Source organism: Mastigoproctus giganteus, chromosome 6 (genome assembly GCF_048544385.1).
Source record: "Mastigoproctus giganteus isolate SK-2022 chromosome 6, ASM4854438v1, whole genome shotgun sequence".
NCBI classification, from domain to species: domain Eukaryota; kingdom Metazoa; phylum Arthropoda; class Arachnida; order Uropygi; family Thelyphonidae; genus Mastigoproctus; species Mastigoproctus giganteus.
In genome coordinates, this window is record NC_143580.1 from 152872505 (window position 1) to 152890625 (window position 18121).

General features: G+C 38.4%; 1 protein-coding gene across 5 annotated transcripts in view; it reads left to right on the forward strand.

Moving 5' to 3' along the window:
• The window catches only part of LOC150084661 (regulator of G protein signaling 7-like), a 759190-nt gene that overhangs the window by 637499 nt on the left and 103570 nt on the right, over positions 1 to 18121 (forward strand). Inside the window, exon 16 of one of the 5 annotated variants that reach the window (XM_090375403.1) lies at positions 11845 to 11955. The exons of the other annotated variants lie outside the window; for them this stretch is intronic. Coding sequence (XP_090231529.1) covers positions 11845 to 11910 — 66 coding nt within the window. The 3' untranslated portion in view covers positions 11911 to 11955. The remainder of the gene's footprint in view (positions 1 to 11844; positions 11956 to 18121) is intronic. 5 annotated transcript variants of the gene reach the window in all.

Here is an 18121-nt window from a genome sequence, read left to right on the forward strand (position 1 = left end):
ATTGGCTTGTTTCCAATTCTTCAGTTTCATTTTCTGCCTACACCAGAGCTTGCAACAATTGTAAAGCAATTATTAGCATTAGCATTAGTAGAGGCATTTGATGCAAGAAAGCAAGCTTATGCAGCATCAGCCAAAAAATAATAAATAAAAAATAACCACTTCCACTTCACCCCTCCGTTCGTTCAAAATACCTGTCCAGCTGAGCCTTAAACTTAATTAGGCTATGAACTTCCACGACAAGGGATGGAAGTCTGTTCCACCCACAAACCACCCGCACATCTATCCTACATCTGTCTTTCCTCAATTTGAATTTATGCCCTCTCAGGTGATTATTCTGAGCAAGAGGAAGAGTCCCATCAGCATTGAGCATGCTCAAACCATTCAAAGCTTTATACACCTCTATCAGATCACCTTGTCGGTGCCTAGTCTCCAGACACTGTAATTTGCAGAACTTAAGCCTTTCTTCGTAATTGGAATTTTGTTCCATTCACTAATCTTGTTGCCCTTCTCTGTACTCGTTCCAGCAGTTCTACATCCTTCTTGAAATGAGGCCTCCAGACCTGTATACAGTACTCTAGGTGTGGCCTGACCATTGCCGTATACAAGGAAATAATCACCTCCTTATCCCTGCTAGAAAAATTCCTATATATCATTGACAATACACCATGAGCTACTCTTGCAGCCCATCTGCTCACAGAACTTCATATCTGCCTGCACAATTACCCCCAGATCCCTTTCATTCCCTACCACTCAGTAGTGTCCTTAACAACCCTGCCAACCTTTGTATCGTCTGCAAACTTGGACATTAAGCTTCATATACCATCATCAATATTATAAATACAGAAAACAATAATGGACCCAACACTGAACCCTCAGTGTAGTACCACAGAGTTGATACTTCTGTAGAGACTACTTTTCAGGAAATACGCATGAAGGAAGGTTGTTCCAGAAAATGGCAGTTGAATCAATAAACAAGGAAGATGAAAAGTTGGTAAGAGTTGATACGTTGCTCTGGGGTTGCTGTTTCCCATATGTAGTACTTTGCATTTGTCAATGTAAACTTCATTTGCCACCTCTCAGCCCATCTGCTCAACCTTTCCAGATCCTCTTGCAGCAGTATAGTGTCAGTAGTGTCCTTAACAACCCTGCCAACCTTTGTATCGTCTGCAAACTTGGACATTAAGCTTCATATACCATCATCAATATTATTTATAAATACAGAAAACAATAATGGACCCAACACTGAACCCTGAGGGACTCCTCTAATAACATTAGTCCATGATGAGCAGTGTCCATTGATTACCACTCTCTGTCTTCTTCCCCTCAACCACCCCTTTATCCATAGCAGCAATTTGCCTCCAATGCCACACTGCTCCAATTTGTGCAGCAGTCTTCCATGTGCAACAGTATCAAAAGCCTTTCTTATTCTCTAGCTTTCTAAGATCCAAGTATATAATATCAGTTATTCCCTGCATCCAGTTCTTTTGTGACTGGATCATAGTATCCAATCAAATGGTCAGGCAAGACTTCCCCTTAACAAAATCATGCTGTGTCCGAGCTATAACTGAAGTCTTGTCTAGATGATCCTGCAGTGCTTCTTTAACCAGTGCCTCCATTAATTTTCAGGAACACAAGGAACCTTTGATCCTCCTTTGTGAATTGGGGTCACATTCGCACATCTCCAGTCCATGGGTACCTCCCCTGAGTCCAGGAAGCTCTCATAATTATGGCTAAGGGTTTGCTTACTTCCTTTGCTGCCTCCTTTTATATAACTGGATAGATCTCATCCACCCCAGGTGCCTTTCTAATGTTTATCTTCAACAGTTTCTCCTCCACTTTACTCCCAGTTATTACAGGATTCTCTAGCTTACTGCCAGAGTTGAATACACCTCTGGCATTCCTCTCGCTGAATATCTCCTCATGTGTGAATGTCGATGGAAAATATTCATTTAGTTTGTTAGCTACCTGAGCAAGATCATCAACAGTTGACCCATCAATATCAAGTGGACCAATCTGATTCATCCCCTTCCTTCTAGAGTTTACATAAGTAAAGAACTCTTTGCTGTTTTTTTTTGCATCCCTTGCCAAAGATTTCTTGTAATCTGCCTTCGCCTGCCTAACCTCCATTTTAACTTGGTTACAGATCAACTTGTATCTATCATAGTCTTCTGTGTCATGTGTTAATTTGTATGTATCCCATGCATTTTTCTTCTCTGCCATATGTCTCATTAGTTCATCTGACATCCATTTAGGCCTAAACCTTGAACAATATTTCTTAGTTGGTATGTAGCCTAGTAGCTTCCATATGTTCTTTGAATGCTTCCCATTTTGAATTTGTTCTTGGTAACATCATCAGTTGGTCCCACTGTATAGAATTTAAAGACTGTCTCAGTCCATTGTAGTCGCCTTTACGAAAGCAATAACCCTTCCCTTTACCCCTAATGGTAGTTCCCTCTTTGAGTAAATCCCACTTGAGCACACTGTGATCACTACCACCTAGTGGTTCATTTATCTGCAGATTCTTAATGCATGAAGAATCACTATGTGTGAGTGACCAGCCCTCAAATTCCAGTCAATATTTGGGAAATTAAAATCCCCCATTATAAGATTCTCTGATTTACTGGCCCACTCTATTTCCCTGTACAGTTTTTTATTATACTCATCAGAGTCATTAGGCCTATAGCACACTCCTACTCTCAATTTTGATCTCCCAGTGCTTATGTCACATCAAACTGACTCAACACCGCACTGTCCAGTGATGTTGACTGGCTTCACTTCCTTGGATTTTATGTATTTCTTAACTAATAGCATAACCCCTCCTCCCTTCCTATCCTGTCTATCCTTTCAGTAGACATTATACTCCCCAAATTCCAGTTCTGCACTCCTTGTATCTGTGTGACACCACGTCTCTGAAATCCCAACAATATCTGCCTTTGATGTTTTGAGCAATACCTCAAATTCATCAAATTTATTTACTAAACTCCTAGCATTGATGTACACACAAGTATACATGCACCTGTTCTTTTTCTTAGCTACCCTAACACAACCCATGTGTTTACTTGTACCCCAATAATTCCCAGCAGTCTCTGAAATATCCTGCATCTTATTTTCCAGGCTGCTGCTGCTCATTCCAATAGAAGCAGTGCAAGAATCACTTTCACCTCTGCCAATGGCTACTGTTAATCTATTAGTCCTTGTCCCGCCAATCTAGCAGTTTTCCGACCCACCTAACACTACCTCGATAGCATCAGCAAACATTCTTGCACCCTTTCTATTTAAGTGTATCCCATCCCTATAGAAGCAGTCTATATCGTATCCCTATAGAAGCAGTCTTTCCTGTTAACAAGTACAGACCAGGCTGAAAAAAATTCTACCCCTTGAGCCTTGCACAATCTTTCCAGTGCCGAATTGATCGACAGGGCTCTCATCATATACTCCCTTCTATCGTGTCTGGGCTGAATTGCAGACACTTTCAAATTCAACCCTAATTCACAGCTTTTTTTCAACAGTGACTTGTACTTGTTAAGTAATTCCGCCGGTCTCCTACTCTTAATATCATTAGTGCCAACGTGTACAACTATATCACCTTTTGTGCCCTTAAAAGATGATATCCGCTCTACAACGTCATCAACCTTTGCCCCTGGCAGACACACCCTGGGCCTGTTCCACATCTCCTTTTTACAAAGCATGTTTCCCATTTCTCTGACATTAGAGTCACCACCAACTACTAGTTCCTTTGGGACCAGCGCATTCTGCCTTTGGGGTCTGCCGCTGTGTTGCGTGATGACCAAGTGCAAGCTCTGCCATTGGTGTGTGCAGCTGAGAGCTTGATGGGCCCCTCACTTTTAATCCTTCGAGGGCATCCACCCTGTCCTTCAAGCTCTCATATAGGCCCATAACAACGCTGAGTTGTCGCCTGATTTCCTTACACTCCTTGCATCGTGCACACACAAAGACATCCCCCATGGCAGTATCATGTCCCGTATCCGACTGCTCCACAAACATCAAGCAAGTAGAGCATTTTAAAAGGCTGTGATTCAGAGGGCAACTTCCCCCCCTCAGTTCTCCCCTGAGCCACAGCACTCCCTTTAGCTTGTGCCTTTTGCTTTGCTGCTCTGTGTCATATTAATCTCTTATTAATCAGTCCAAACTATATTTTGAACAGGCTAAGAGTAGAAAACTTGCTCCTTGTCCTAATGGTAGCCGAGCATTCTGGTCTCTTGCCAAAGCTATTGGCCACAACTTTTGCCCATCTTTGCTCCCACCTCTGTTAAAACCAGATGGTTCCATTGTCACTTCAGCCAAGGATAAAGCTGACCTTCTAGCATCCCATTTTTCTTCCAACTCACATATTAAAATTAACCACTTCAAGCCTCCAGTAAGCAAAGTGGTGGTATTTCACTGGTTGATAAGAGTCATCTACCACCTACTACCATCTATTGCCTGGTAACACCTATTAACTGGGTAGATATCGCGCAGAGAATGAATACAATTGAACTGTGGTACGCTTTTAAAACATTAATCACAGATGCCTTGAATGCGTATATACCGTTAAAAAAATACTCCACGAGAAGGGTTCCAAGTTGGATGAATAGTGAAGTTGCCACATTACTTGAGCAGAAAAAGGTGGCATGGAAAGGTTACAGAGCAATAAAAATTACTGAAGCCTATAACAGCTACAAGGTGATGTGTAATAGAGCCACAGAATAAGTTCGACAGGCAAAGGCAGTTTATGAGAAATCACTAGCAAACAGAGGGGGGATAAAGAATTCTTCACATATATAAATGCCAAGAAGAGCAGGACAAACCAGATCGGACCTTTACATAAGGGAAAGGGGATAGTAATAAATACACCAGCTGCCGTTGCAGATGAACTCAACAGTTATTTTGCATCGATATTTACAAATGAAAAGCCTTTTGTGGCAATGGGAAATTGTGGGAGCAAAGTTAAAAAATATCTAATTAATGATATTGAAATTTCGCAAGATTATTTAATGAAAAAACTTTCGAGCCTACAGACCAGTAAGGCTCCTGGAGTTGATGGAATATACCCTATAATCTTAAGAGAGGTGGCAAACGAGTGCATTGAACCATTGAGACTAATTATGCGAGCATCACTAGACTCTGGGGAGATTCCCTTGGATTGAAAAGTGCCAATGTATCTCCCATACATAAGGGTGGCTCTAAGAGTGAAGTTGGAAATTATCAACCTGTCAGTCTGACTTCAGTGGTAGGGAAAATCATTGAGGCAATGATCAAGGGTGGAATTCAGGATCATTTGGATCGAATTGAAATTCTCAAGGATACTCAGCATGGTTTTGTAAAGGGAAAATCATGTTTAACAAATCTGGTTCGCTATTTCGAAAGGGTCACTCATGAGCTGGATTTAGGGAATAATTTCGACATTGTTTATTTAGATTTCAGCAAAACTTTTGACTCAGTCCCACATGAGCGGTTGCTTTATAAGCTGGAACAGGTTGGAATCACTGGGAAAATCCTTAGATGGATAGAAGGATGGCTTCAGTGCAGGAGGCAGAGGGTTGTGATAAATGGCTATTCCTCAGATTGGGTTGATGTAAGAAGTGGGGTTCCCCAAGGATCAGTATTAGGACCACTGTTGTTTTTAATTTTCATAAACGACATTGATGAAGGGATAGAGGGCGTGATGTCTAAATTTGCAGATGATGTTAAAATTGGTAGAGTAGTTAATGATCACTGTCAAGCTGAGCTTCTTCAGAGAGACCTAGATAGACTTCAGGAATGGTTAGAAAAATGGCAGTTGTGCTTTAATCCAACAAAGTGTAAGGTATTACACCTGGGAAACAGTAATCCCAAAAAAACTTATTCACTTGGTGGAGTTCAACTAAACCCCGTACTGGAGGAAAGGGACTTGGGTGTTACGATACGGTCAGACATGAAATTCTCTGAGCATTGTAAACAGGTTGCAAGGAAGGCCCATGGTGTCCTATCGAACTTTTGCAAGTAGAGATAGGGACGTGATAATCCCATTATATAAGGCTTATGTTAGACCACACTTGGAATACTGTGTTCAAGTATGGAGACCGCACCTAAAGAAAGACATCGAGCTTCTTGAAAGGGTGCAAAGAAGGGTAACTCACCTGGTGAGATCGGCAAAAGGGCGTCCTTATGAAGAAAGACTTTGAATATGTGGGGTGCAGAGTTTGGAAACTAGACACCTTAGAGGAGATTTGATTGAGGTGTTTAAGGCTCTGAGAGGCATCAGTAAAATGTATGAGGACAAAATTTTCAAGATTATAAATGATGCTAGAACTAGGGGCCATAAATTCAAGTTACGGGGGGGAAATGTTTAGATTGGACTGCAGGAATTTTTATTTTAGCCAGCGAGTTATAAATTACTGGAATAAGTTGCCTTCATGGGTGGCAGAGGCTGACAGTTTGGGGAAATTCAGGGGGGCAGCATTCCTCCGTGTGGTGCGCCATGGGCACCACACCTCGACCCCTGCTTAGCTGCCCAAAGTTGCGAATTACCCCATAGAGATCTGGAAAAAGGTGAAAAACTCAGCCAAAAAAATAACGAAGCCTCTAAGACATTAATTGAGAAAAATATTGTAAACAAAGTATCATTAGGGTCACATAGTAATCCCACCTGGTCATCAGAAGGTTAATACGCTCACTTTGTAGTACCAGAACTGTAAACTCCTTCTATTGAGAAGAACTGATTTTTATCATAGATACTTTCTTCTTCAAATGTCTGCTTGCTTATCTGATTTGGTCTCTAAATAATAATCATTATTTAGAGGAATAACATGTGATTCCAACAACTCATCAAATTTCATCATATTTTTCATGTTATGTGGACCCCAAAGTTATACACTTTGATTATTATACTTATTATTGTACTTTTTCCCAAGCACTGTTCATTGAGTAGAGACTTCATCCCAGATGTAACCATCATCGATCTAAAATGTTAAATGATTTCCAGAATCCTGGATTTGTGAGTGTATCTTCATCAATAGGTTCAGCAAAGATTTTGAAAATATCCTTTACAAATAATATGCCTTCATTCTTGCAATAAAATTAGTCCATTGGCAGCATAATTAGTGTTGTTTTGGTGGCACGAAAACAACTTTTATGTTTGGGCACAACTGCTTTAAATCTAGTTAATGGGGTACTAGTACTGTCTAAAAGTATAAGAATCTTGTAATAAGAATTGTATAAGAAGTAAGATTATTTTCCCATGAGTAGTGTAGTTGACAGTAGTCAACTAAACTACTCATGGAAAATCTGCCTCATTATTTAGGCCTTGTGATGGGATGACAGAAAGCCAAGATTTCACAAAATTTTTCAGTTTTCATGGATTTTCTCCCCTGTAAATGAGCCATGGCTTTAGCTTATTACTATTAACACTGTCTCTGCCAAGAGAGTTAGCTAATCCTTTGAGAATTTGAAGCTGGAAGCAAAGCTTAGATGGCATGTTTCTAGTGTAGCCCAGTTTCATCTACAGCAAACACTTGTCTAAGATCGTAGCTGCCTGTCTTGATAAACTTCATGAGTTTGTCAAAAACCTATCTCCAGCTTCTGTATTGGTACTGGCTATCTCTCCCAACACTCTCACATACTTAAAACTATGTCTTACCCAAAATAGGAGAAAATCATCCACAGGAAGCTTTGATGGGTTCTCTTTCACTGTGTAGACTTCTTCTAGCTGCTTTTCCAAACTGCCATACAAGATGAGATACTTTCCCTGAGTGAGCGCTAAGCTGATTGATATGTTCTTATGTATTTCCTCTATCTATAATGGATTGAAATCTATAATGTAATGGATGCTAGCTTTATAGCTATCATCCCTTCCCTTCCATTCCATTTCATTTTGTGCATTGCAGTGCTTCTTTGTCATGTAATCTTCACCTCAGAATGTGTTTTAAAGCACATCCTTCCTTATTTTCAATGTATTAATCATTCTTAAGGATCAATACATATTGATCATGAATTAAGCATAGTATGATAAGTTAAGGAGGTCATAGAATGGGTTTCTAACTAATATAATTAGTTACCAATTATCACTTTTACTGACTTTTTACTGGGTTAGTGCAATCGCATCATTTTTATACTTAGTAAACTACCAAGGTAGATGAATTGGCACCATTTTAATTATCTCTCATATTGTGCATACCTTCACAGATTGCCATGATATTGCACTACCTCAAATAAGTAACACTTCCCCAATGGAAAAGACTATTGTTACTTATTCTCGGCAGATACCACCACCCAGATGGCGTTGTTTCAAAATGTCTTTTAGTCTAAACCAGTGCTACTCAAAGTGTGGTCCACGAACTGTTTGTTTCCGGTCCACAAAATTCATTGGTGGAAGGTTACCGGTCCGTGACGATTTGTATTTTACAAAAGTATTTGGTCTGTGACGGATTAGAAATAAAAGAAACTGATCATTCACCACAGATAGTTTGAGAAGCACTAGTCTAAACTATTACACACCATCAGGCATATCTCATATTGTGGAGTTATACTTCACAACTGGGTTGTCGTTATTGCAACACCAGGGTACCTGCCCACCCACCAAAGAGAGGCCAAAAAACCTTGAAATGGTGATGTCTGAGTGGTGGTATCTACCAAGAATAAGTAACAATAGTCTTCTCCATTGGTGAAGTGTTACTTAATCGAGGTAGTATCATGGCTACTCTTATTATTATTATTAGCCATAAGGTGCAAGGAAGCCTGAGGCTTATGCTGCACCAGCCAAAAAAAAAATTCTGAGTTACACAGAGAGAGAGAGAGAGAGAGAGAGAGAGAGAGAGAGAGAAGTAGAAAGGAATCACCAAGAAAGAGAAGAATGATGATATCCAGCTCAGGACCCTGGGTGAGCCAAGCCCATAACTCACCAGATGTGAGCCCCTGGGGGTTTGTGAAGGTATTGACAATATGCAATATAATTAAAACAATGCCAATTCCTCTACCTTGGTAGTTTACTACACATAAAAATTATGCAATTGTACTAAGGTTCTAGCCAAAAAATGTCTTTTAGTCTGTCACCTTTGATTCTAAGAGAGCATTTCATCCTAGACATTACATTAGAAGGTAAAATGAAATGTTCTGTTAGAATTGATAAAAGTGACATAATAATTAGTACTTAATTACATTAGTTAGAAGCATCATTCTCTGACCTCCTTAACTTGTCATAACATTTTTAATTCATTATAGTGGGATAATAACCCAGAATATGTGATCATCTTAGTTGGGGGGACTACAATCCACTGGTTGTGAACCATTGATCTGGAGTAATACTCTCTTCTTCTTACATATGCCATCTGCACTCTTTCTCTTTCAATAAAACACTTTAAATCATTGTTGAAGGGTTGCAAAAGTATTTTATGACAAAATCATCACTGCTTACATTGAGCCCTAGATATGCACTATATGAAATGCTAAGATGCTGGGTGTGAAATAAAAATGATATTTTATACAAAAAAACTGACCTCCTCAATAGTTGGTAACATAAATGCACAGAAATATAAGGGTGACTTATATTGGGGATTCCCTGTAATACAAATTTCTTCCTATTATTTATTTTACAAAACTTCAAAGTCCGTCATTGTCATATTCTGGATGTATTAGTAATAATCTCAATTTGAAAGAATAATTTAAATACAGGATTTTTAGGAAGAGACACAACCAATTCTGTTGTTTATTTCCAAATGTAAATAAGTACATAATGTTGAATATATAATGCTAAAACCCAGGAACTTTATAAAAACGTTTTCAATGGTATGTAAACCTTTAGCACTGGAAAAGCCTGTTGAGCTAACCTATATCTGAATTTATTTTGCAAGTGGTGCTTAGTCTGCACAGAGCTGCCAGTTTTGGAAATGTTTTTACTATAAATACTTTCCATGCTGTGTGCACTTTCCTGCCAATAGGTGAAGTATGGCATTTATTCTAAACCCAAAACTTCTGTGCACATGCTGATTAAGTATAGGATGGATGCAAAGTCCATGTGCAGTGAAACTACAGATATCTGTGTACTGTCCTCTGTATGTTGTTTGATCCATGTCCATGCTATTTTAACTAGACTGAAACAGACTAGTTAAACATTTTCAAAGACCATGGAAAGAACATAAATCATAATAAACTTATAATAAATACATTGAACTTATACGTCGAGTTTCCTCTCACAACTATTCCACAGTTGTGAGAGGAGACTCAACTCCCAAATAAATGTGGATTCTTCAGGAAGATGGTAGGCTGGCACATTATGTTGTTGAAGTTTGAGAATATCTTAAGTAGATTGAAGCCTAAATACCATAAGAGTAGACCCTGATGGTGTGAGGAATGTTTGTCAAGTCTGTGCTTCAAGGTGTTCTTGTCACATCAGATCCACAGAATCTGCTGTTAAGATATTCCCAAACTGAAAAGAGTATTGGCTAAGGTAAAGAAAGCCAACACTGGATACTTTTAGCAGTCAAACACATTTCCCAGTACCGCAGCTTCTCCCTGCATTCTCGGTAAACAGATTATGCGTGTTATCGGTAATGGCAGTAGAAGTCGATAACGATGTATTCATTAGTTTTTTCTCATTATTAAAAGCAGATTATTGGAGTTCATGAGTGTAATGCCTTCGCAACTGAAATATACTTGTGAGTACACCCTCCAGACTGCCTCAGTCTTAGTATGTTTATCCCCCCCTTCCCGCTGTTTTAACCCAATAGGAAAACGAATTCTACTGCAACTACCAATAACATGCACTGTCTGTAGAAGTAATTTTCGTATTGGGTTAAAACAGTGAGTAGGGGAATAAACACCCTAAGACTGAGGCAGTCTGGAGGGTGTACCCATAAGTAAATTTCAGTCCACTCATGAACTCCAATAATCTGCTTTTAATAATAGGAAAAAACTAATCAATACATTGTTATCGACTTCTACTGCCACTACCGATAACACACACTATCTGTTTACTGAGAATGCAGGGAGAAGATGCAGTACCGGGAAACGCTTTTGACCAGTAAAAGTTTCCAGTGGTTCTCGTGTTGGCTTTCTTTACCTTAGCCAGAATATCTTAACAGTAGATTCTGTGGGCTGTCACTTCTTACATCATATGTAGAGGGTGATTTTCAGTCTCTTCAAGGTAGTGCAGGTTTACCTGCATTCAAAAAATGAGATAAATGGCATACTCATCTCAGAAACAGACATTTCAATATGATTTGTGATTGTGAAAATACTGAGAGTGGCTTATAAGCAGCCTCATACATATCCAAGTCCTTATCACCATTAAGTTCATTAATGTATATGTGCTGGAATTCTGAATTCTTTTACATTGTTTTTCACAGTGCTGAATTGGTGATGCCAAAGAATATTTCCACATTGACTTTTGCAGAAACCTTGAACAGGTTACTTCAATAATGTCAACATGATCCAGGTGTGATGTGAAATAACCAGAATGCCTTTGGTTATGAATACTTATTGGGAAAGCTTTTTTTTTTACGCCTTTCTCCCATGTTTACTAAGCTTGGCTTAGTAAATTGCTAAAAAATTGCACTCTTTGTGCCACTTCATAACTTTTCTGTTATGAAAATCACGAACCCAAATACTGTAAGTCTATCTTCTATTGTATAATCCCTCATGACCTTCATGCTGTTCACATTTTTGTTTATGCATATGGACTTTGTGCCCACCCTTATACTACACGTTATAACTTCAGGAAATAAATGCAATGACAGTGGTTACATCTTTTTCTGAAGACCCTGTATGATTTATGTAGCAAAGCACAGTTTGGTATATTATATATAGTTTACAGTACTTTTTCTGCCCAGTGCCGTCAGAATTTTAATTTCCTTTTATTGTCTATTCTAGACATCAGTAAAAGGTATTAGGTCAGTGATTTCATTTACTGCCAAGAAAGACCAGACATCATCCTAGTTTCACAATATTTGCAATATGTCTATGGATTAATACATTATAATGGTGTGTATAATTTTTCAGCACTTTAATTTGCTACATATTGCAATAACCACTATTAATTTTACAACTCTTTGAATATGAAATTTTGGAAGCTTGGTCACATCTACCACAACAAAAGGCTTTACATTAGTGGTGAAAACATTCCCAAAGCTTGTGCCTGATTGGTTGGTTTTTATATTGAATTTTTTTATGTGTTTTCATTTACAATTACTGTTCTGAATCAAAATTTGTACCATTATCTACATTCAAGTTTCATCGAGGGGGGGGGACTTTAACTGAAGACTGATTGTCGAGGATGCAGTGCTAAGGCTTGGGCTTATGTTCAACTTAGAAACATATACTGTTATCCACCATTCTGCCTGAGTTGGATGTAAGCCCAGGTAGCAAGTATGCATGCTCAACTTCCAGTTGAGAGCAGAAAGTCTCGAAATCAATTTCAGGTAACATGAATGAATTTTTATTTTATTGAATTGAAAAATGCAGTAGTAGAACTACAGCATTTTTCAATTAATTTAATTCTGCAATCCTGTAGTACTGAATTACAATTCTTTTTAACGTAATACTTCTGAAAACTCTTCACAGCAAATTTTGGCCAAGGAAGGTATTCCTACATATGGGAAATAAAAGATAAGAATAACTATTATTAATATAATAATAGCTATTCCCATAGTAATATATACATAATAATATGGGAATAGAATTCAGATTCTAAAAAAAATCTGATATCATTTTGATAGCTTAATTAGATTCTAAAAAATTTATGCATTTCTAAAGAAATTTAAAAGCCTTTCCTCTTGTTCCTATGTGGTACCCACTTATACCAAGTGCAGTATCCCTCCCCCCATGTTCCAAGTGGTGAAGCAAGAATGGTGGCACATTTTCTAAATGCCAAGCAAGAGTGGCATGTGATGCTTGACACATTGCACTTTCCCAGCATAAAAGAAGGACATGGTACTCTATGATTTTGATCAGCCACCCAAAGAGATATATAGCAAATGCAGTGCTAATTTCCTTGACAACAAAAGTACCTTCTGTTAAGAACTCAATATAAAAAATATAAAAAAACACTACACTTTGATAACAGCTGTCAATCAATAGAAAAGCCAGTCAGTCAAGCATAAGCTTCATGTAGGTTGACAAAATCAAACAGTCTAATAAAATACAAGCTGTGGGAAATTTTTCTCTGCTAACATAAAATGTTGTGGTGGTAGATATGACTAAGTTACTGTTTTTAAAAAAAATTCTAAATATATCCCTTTGGAAATAGATAACATTATCAGAAAATCATAATCCAACTAACTTTTTTTAACCATCAGTAGTTGGGAATACACCTGTAAACTTAATTCAGCATAAGGAATATATAGATAAATTTGCTGGAAAAGCAAATTTATTTGTATATAAGAATAAGAGTCCTAACACAAAGATATTATTTTAAACTGCAAAGAAACCCCTTTGAAAGAGTAATTAACTAAATGACAATACAATATACATTGGATATGCATAAAATTTAATGCATTGACACTTCAAGAATTATAAATTCCCATCATAAACATGGCTAAATTAGAGAATTTCATCTGAACAAAGGGCTTTGTAAGTAACATCAGCCATTTGAATGATCATGTGATAAAAATCTGGGGCATAGCTGGGGGAGCAAATGCTCTCCCCTATCATAAATTTTGTCTTACTTGGTTCCTTATCAAGTTCACAATGAATCCATTTTTTATCCTTAACATCTGAAGATATTTCAATAATCACATATGATAATTTTTTTAGTTTATGCTTAGCAAGTTATTGTGTGATAAAAGCCCATAATGTGAAAATTTTGCAATAAAATAACATATGGTACAAATGTTTTTAAAAATAATGTCCTTTAAATAAAAGTTGTTTCTTATTGGTTAGTAGACTTTTAGTATTAGCATTAGTAAGGGCATATGATGCAAGAAAGCAAGCTTATACAGCATCAGCCAAACAAACTTCCCATTTCACCCATCCATTCCCTCCAAATGTTTGTACACTTCAACCTTGAATTTATATAAGCTGTCAATTTCCACAACGACAGATGGAAGTTTGTTCCAGCAATCAACCACCCACTGGCTAAAAGCAAATTTTGCACATCTATTCGCCAACTCCTCAATTTCAGTTTATGACCCCTCAGGTTTGTAATCTGAGGGAAATAAACTTGTACTTGTTAAGCAATAAGAGAAAGAATCCCATCAGCATTGAGCCTGGTCAATTCATTCAAAGCTTATACACCTCAATCAGATCACCTCGCAGGTGCCTAACCTCTAGATGCTGCAGTTTGCAGACTTAAGCCTTTCTTCATAAGAGCACCAGTTTGTTTTGTTCGTCTCACCAGCCTTGTTTCCCTTCTGTGTACTCGTTCTAGCAACTCTACATCCTTCCTAAAATGAGGCTTCCAGACCTCAATGTGTGGCCTGGCCATTGCCTTATACAAGTGGATAATCACCTCCTTATCCCTGCTAGCAAAATTCCAGTATATCATTGACAAGACCTCATGACCTACTCTGGCAGCCTGTCTGCACTGCTCAGAAAACTTTATATCTGACTGCACAATTACCCCAATTTCATTCTCCCCTACCCTGAGTGTAAGACCACCCAGTTGGTACATTTCTCTGGGGTTACTGCTACCCATATGCAGTACTTTGCTGCATTTGTTAATGTTAAAATTCAGTTGCCACTTCTCAGCCCATCTGCCCAACTTTTCCAGATCTTGTTGCAGCAGCATACTGTCATTACTGTTATTAACAACCATGCCAACCTTTGTATAATCTGCAAACTTTGACATTAAGCTTGATATACCTTCATCAATATCATTGATAAATATACAAAACAACAGTGGGTCCACATCGAACCCTGGGGGACACCACTAATAACATTAGTCCACGAAGAGCAGTGTCCATTGATTACCATTCTGTGTCTTTTCCCATTCAATCATCCTTTTACCCATTGTAGCAACTTGCCCTTAATTCCATACTGCTCCAATTTGTAGAGTAGTCTTCCATGTGCAACAGTCTCAAAAGCTTTCCTGAAATCCAAGTAAAAAAAGGTACTGCACTCCCACTCCTGACCACTCGGCTACGGGAAATCCAAGTATATGATATCAAAATTATTTTTTTCCAACCAGTTCCTTTGTGACCACGCCATAGTATCCAATCAAATTGGTCAGACAAGACTTCCCCTTAACAAACCCACTCTGTGTCTGAATTATTACTGCAGTCTTATCTAGATGGTTCTGCAATGCTTTTTTAACGAGTTACTCCATTATTTTCCCTGAACAGAAGTCAAACTAACAGGTCTGTTATTACTCGTGACACCCTTTTATCCCTCTTTATGAATTGGAGATACATTTCCACATCTCCAGTCTGTGTTCCTTACTCTGAGTTGAAGGGAACTCTGATAATTATGGCTAAGAGTTTACTTACTTCCTTTGCCACCTCCTTTAATATAACCAGATAGATCCCTTCAACCCCAGGCGCCTTTCTTATATTTAACTTCAACAATTTCTCCACCACTTGTCAGTTATTACAAAATCATTTAACTCCCTGTTAGAGTTTGATAAACATCTGGCATTCTCCTTCTCCTCCTTGAATAACTCCTCATATGTGAATGTAGATGCAAAATACTCATTTAGTTTGGCAGCTATCTGAGAATTATCAACAGTCAAACCATTGATATCAAGTGGACCACTCTGATTCATCCCCTTCATTTTAGAGTTTATATAAGTAAAGAAATCTTTTCTGTATTTTTTTTGCATCAAAAATATTTTGCCAAAGATTTCTCATAATCTGCCTTTGCTTGCCTAACTTCCTTTTTGACTTGATTACAGACTAGCTATATCTACCATAGATTTCTGTGTTGCCTGATAATTTATGCATATATGATTTATAAATAAATAAATATAATTTATTTATATTTATGCATTAATTGCATTTTTCTTCTCTGCCACAAGTCTCATTAGTTCATCTGATATCCATTTGGGCCTAAACCTAGAAAAGTATATCTTAGTTGGAACAAAAAGCCTAGCAGCTTCCAAGATTACTTCCTTGAATGCTTCCCATTTAGAATATGCTGTTTGTAATATCCTCAGTTGATCCCACTGTACAGAATTTAAAAAATCTCTAAGACTACTTTAGTCACCTTTATGAAAGCAAAAACCCTTCCCTTTACCCCTGATGGTTATTACATCTCTAAGTAAATCACACATCAGTACACTGCGATCACTGCCACCTAGTGGTTCCTTTATCTGTAAATTCTTAATGCATGGATAATCACTGCAGATAATCAGATCAAGAGCATTACTCCCTCTGGTTGCCTCTCTAACATGCTGCTGTAGAAAACAATCATCCAATAAATCCACTTGCTAGTGTGCGAGTGGGCAACCCACAAGTTCCAGTCAGTATTTTGGAAGTTAAAATCTCCCATTATAAGACACTCCGATTTACTGGCCCACTCTATTTCTCTGTATAACTGTTTATTGTACTTATCAGCATCATTGGGCCTATAACAAACTCCTACCCTCATTTTTGCTTTCCCAGTGCTTGTCACATCAAAGAGACTGAACATTGTACTATCCATCTGTCAACTGGATGCACTTCCTTAGATTTTATGTGTTTCTTAACTAATAGCATATAACTCCTCCTCTCTTCCTATCTTGTCTATCCTTTTTGTACACATTGTACTCCCCAAATTCCACTTCTGCATTCCTTATATCTGTGTGACACCATGTCCCTGACATCCCAACAATATCCACCTTTGATGCCTTGACCAGCACTTCCAATTCATCAAATTTATTTATTATACTCCAGCATTGGTGTATATGCAAGTGTACATACACCTGTTCTTACTCTTAGTTACTCTAACACAGCCCATGTATTTACTTGTTTCATGACTCCCAGCAACTTACTTTCCGGGCTGCTGCTCATTCAAATAGAAGCAGTGCAAGAATCACTTGCACTCTTGCCTGCAACTACTGTAACTCTATTAGTCTGTGAATCCCCCCCAAACTAGCAGTTTGCAGACCACCTAACATTGCCTGGATAGTATCAGCACATATTCTTGCACCTTTTCTATTTAAGTGTATTCCATCCCTGCAGAAGCAATCTCTCCTGTTAACAAGCACAGACCATGCTGGGAAAAATTCTACCCCATGAGCTTGCACAATCTCTGCAGGGCCGAATTCATTGACAAGGTTCCTAGTTATACAAATCATATTTGCTAGAAACAGTGAACGAATTGATTAGTTCTATCTGGAATGGGTAGAGTCCCACTCAGCTAGTCCAAAGTCAGTGGGTATTACAGTACAGTACATCTTGATTGGGTACCTTTGGCATATTGGCTAGGTTGGGGTTACCGAGTTGAAATATTAGAGATGAGACCTATCAGAGGATTAGGAGGATGTATTGGTAGTCACCAGGAGTTGCTGTATTCATCTATTCAGATTAGTACACCATTTGAATAGGTCATTGGCAAAGATAAAGAAGATTCTGTAAACCTCTATGGAGGTGATAGGATTATGTTCTGGCTGGAGTGAGGAAGTATTCAGGAGGCGTAGGAGGTTCATCCGAAGGTCAATGTAAATAGGACACTCATGCAATATATGGCGTCAGCTCTCTTCCTTGCCACAATTACAGAGTGTGCATCCACCGATATGCCAAGGTCCTGTCATCACATACTCCCTCCTATCGTGTTTGGGCAGGATTGCAGACACTTTCAAATTTAACCCTAACTCACAAATTTTTTTTCAACATTGACCTGTACTTGTTAAGCAAATCCACAGATCTCCTACACTTAATATCATTAGTACCAACGTGTACAACGATATCACCTTTTGTGCCTTAAAAGATGATATCTGCTCTACAATGTCATCAACTTTTGCCCCTGACAGACATACCCTGGTCCTATTCCACCTCTCCTTTTTGCACAGTATATTTCCTGTTTCCCTGACAATTGAGTCACTGGGCGCCTCCGTAGCCAAGTGGGAAGGAGCAGCAGTGCGTAGCACACGCTTCTTGATTAGACCGGGGTTCGAGCCCGTCACCACCAAATACGGAGGATGCGGAAAGGTCAAGGGAATGACCACCGCATATTCCTGGAGCAATATGGCCTTAGTTGCTAATGCTCTTAAAAACCAAATAACAATAACAATTGA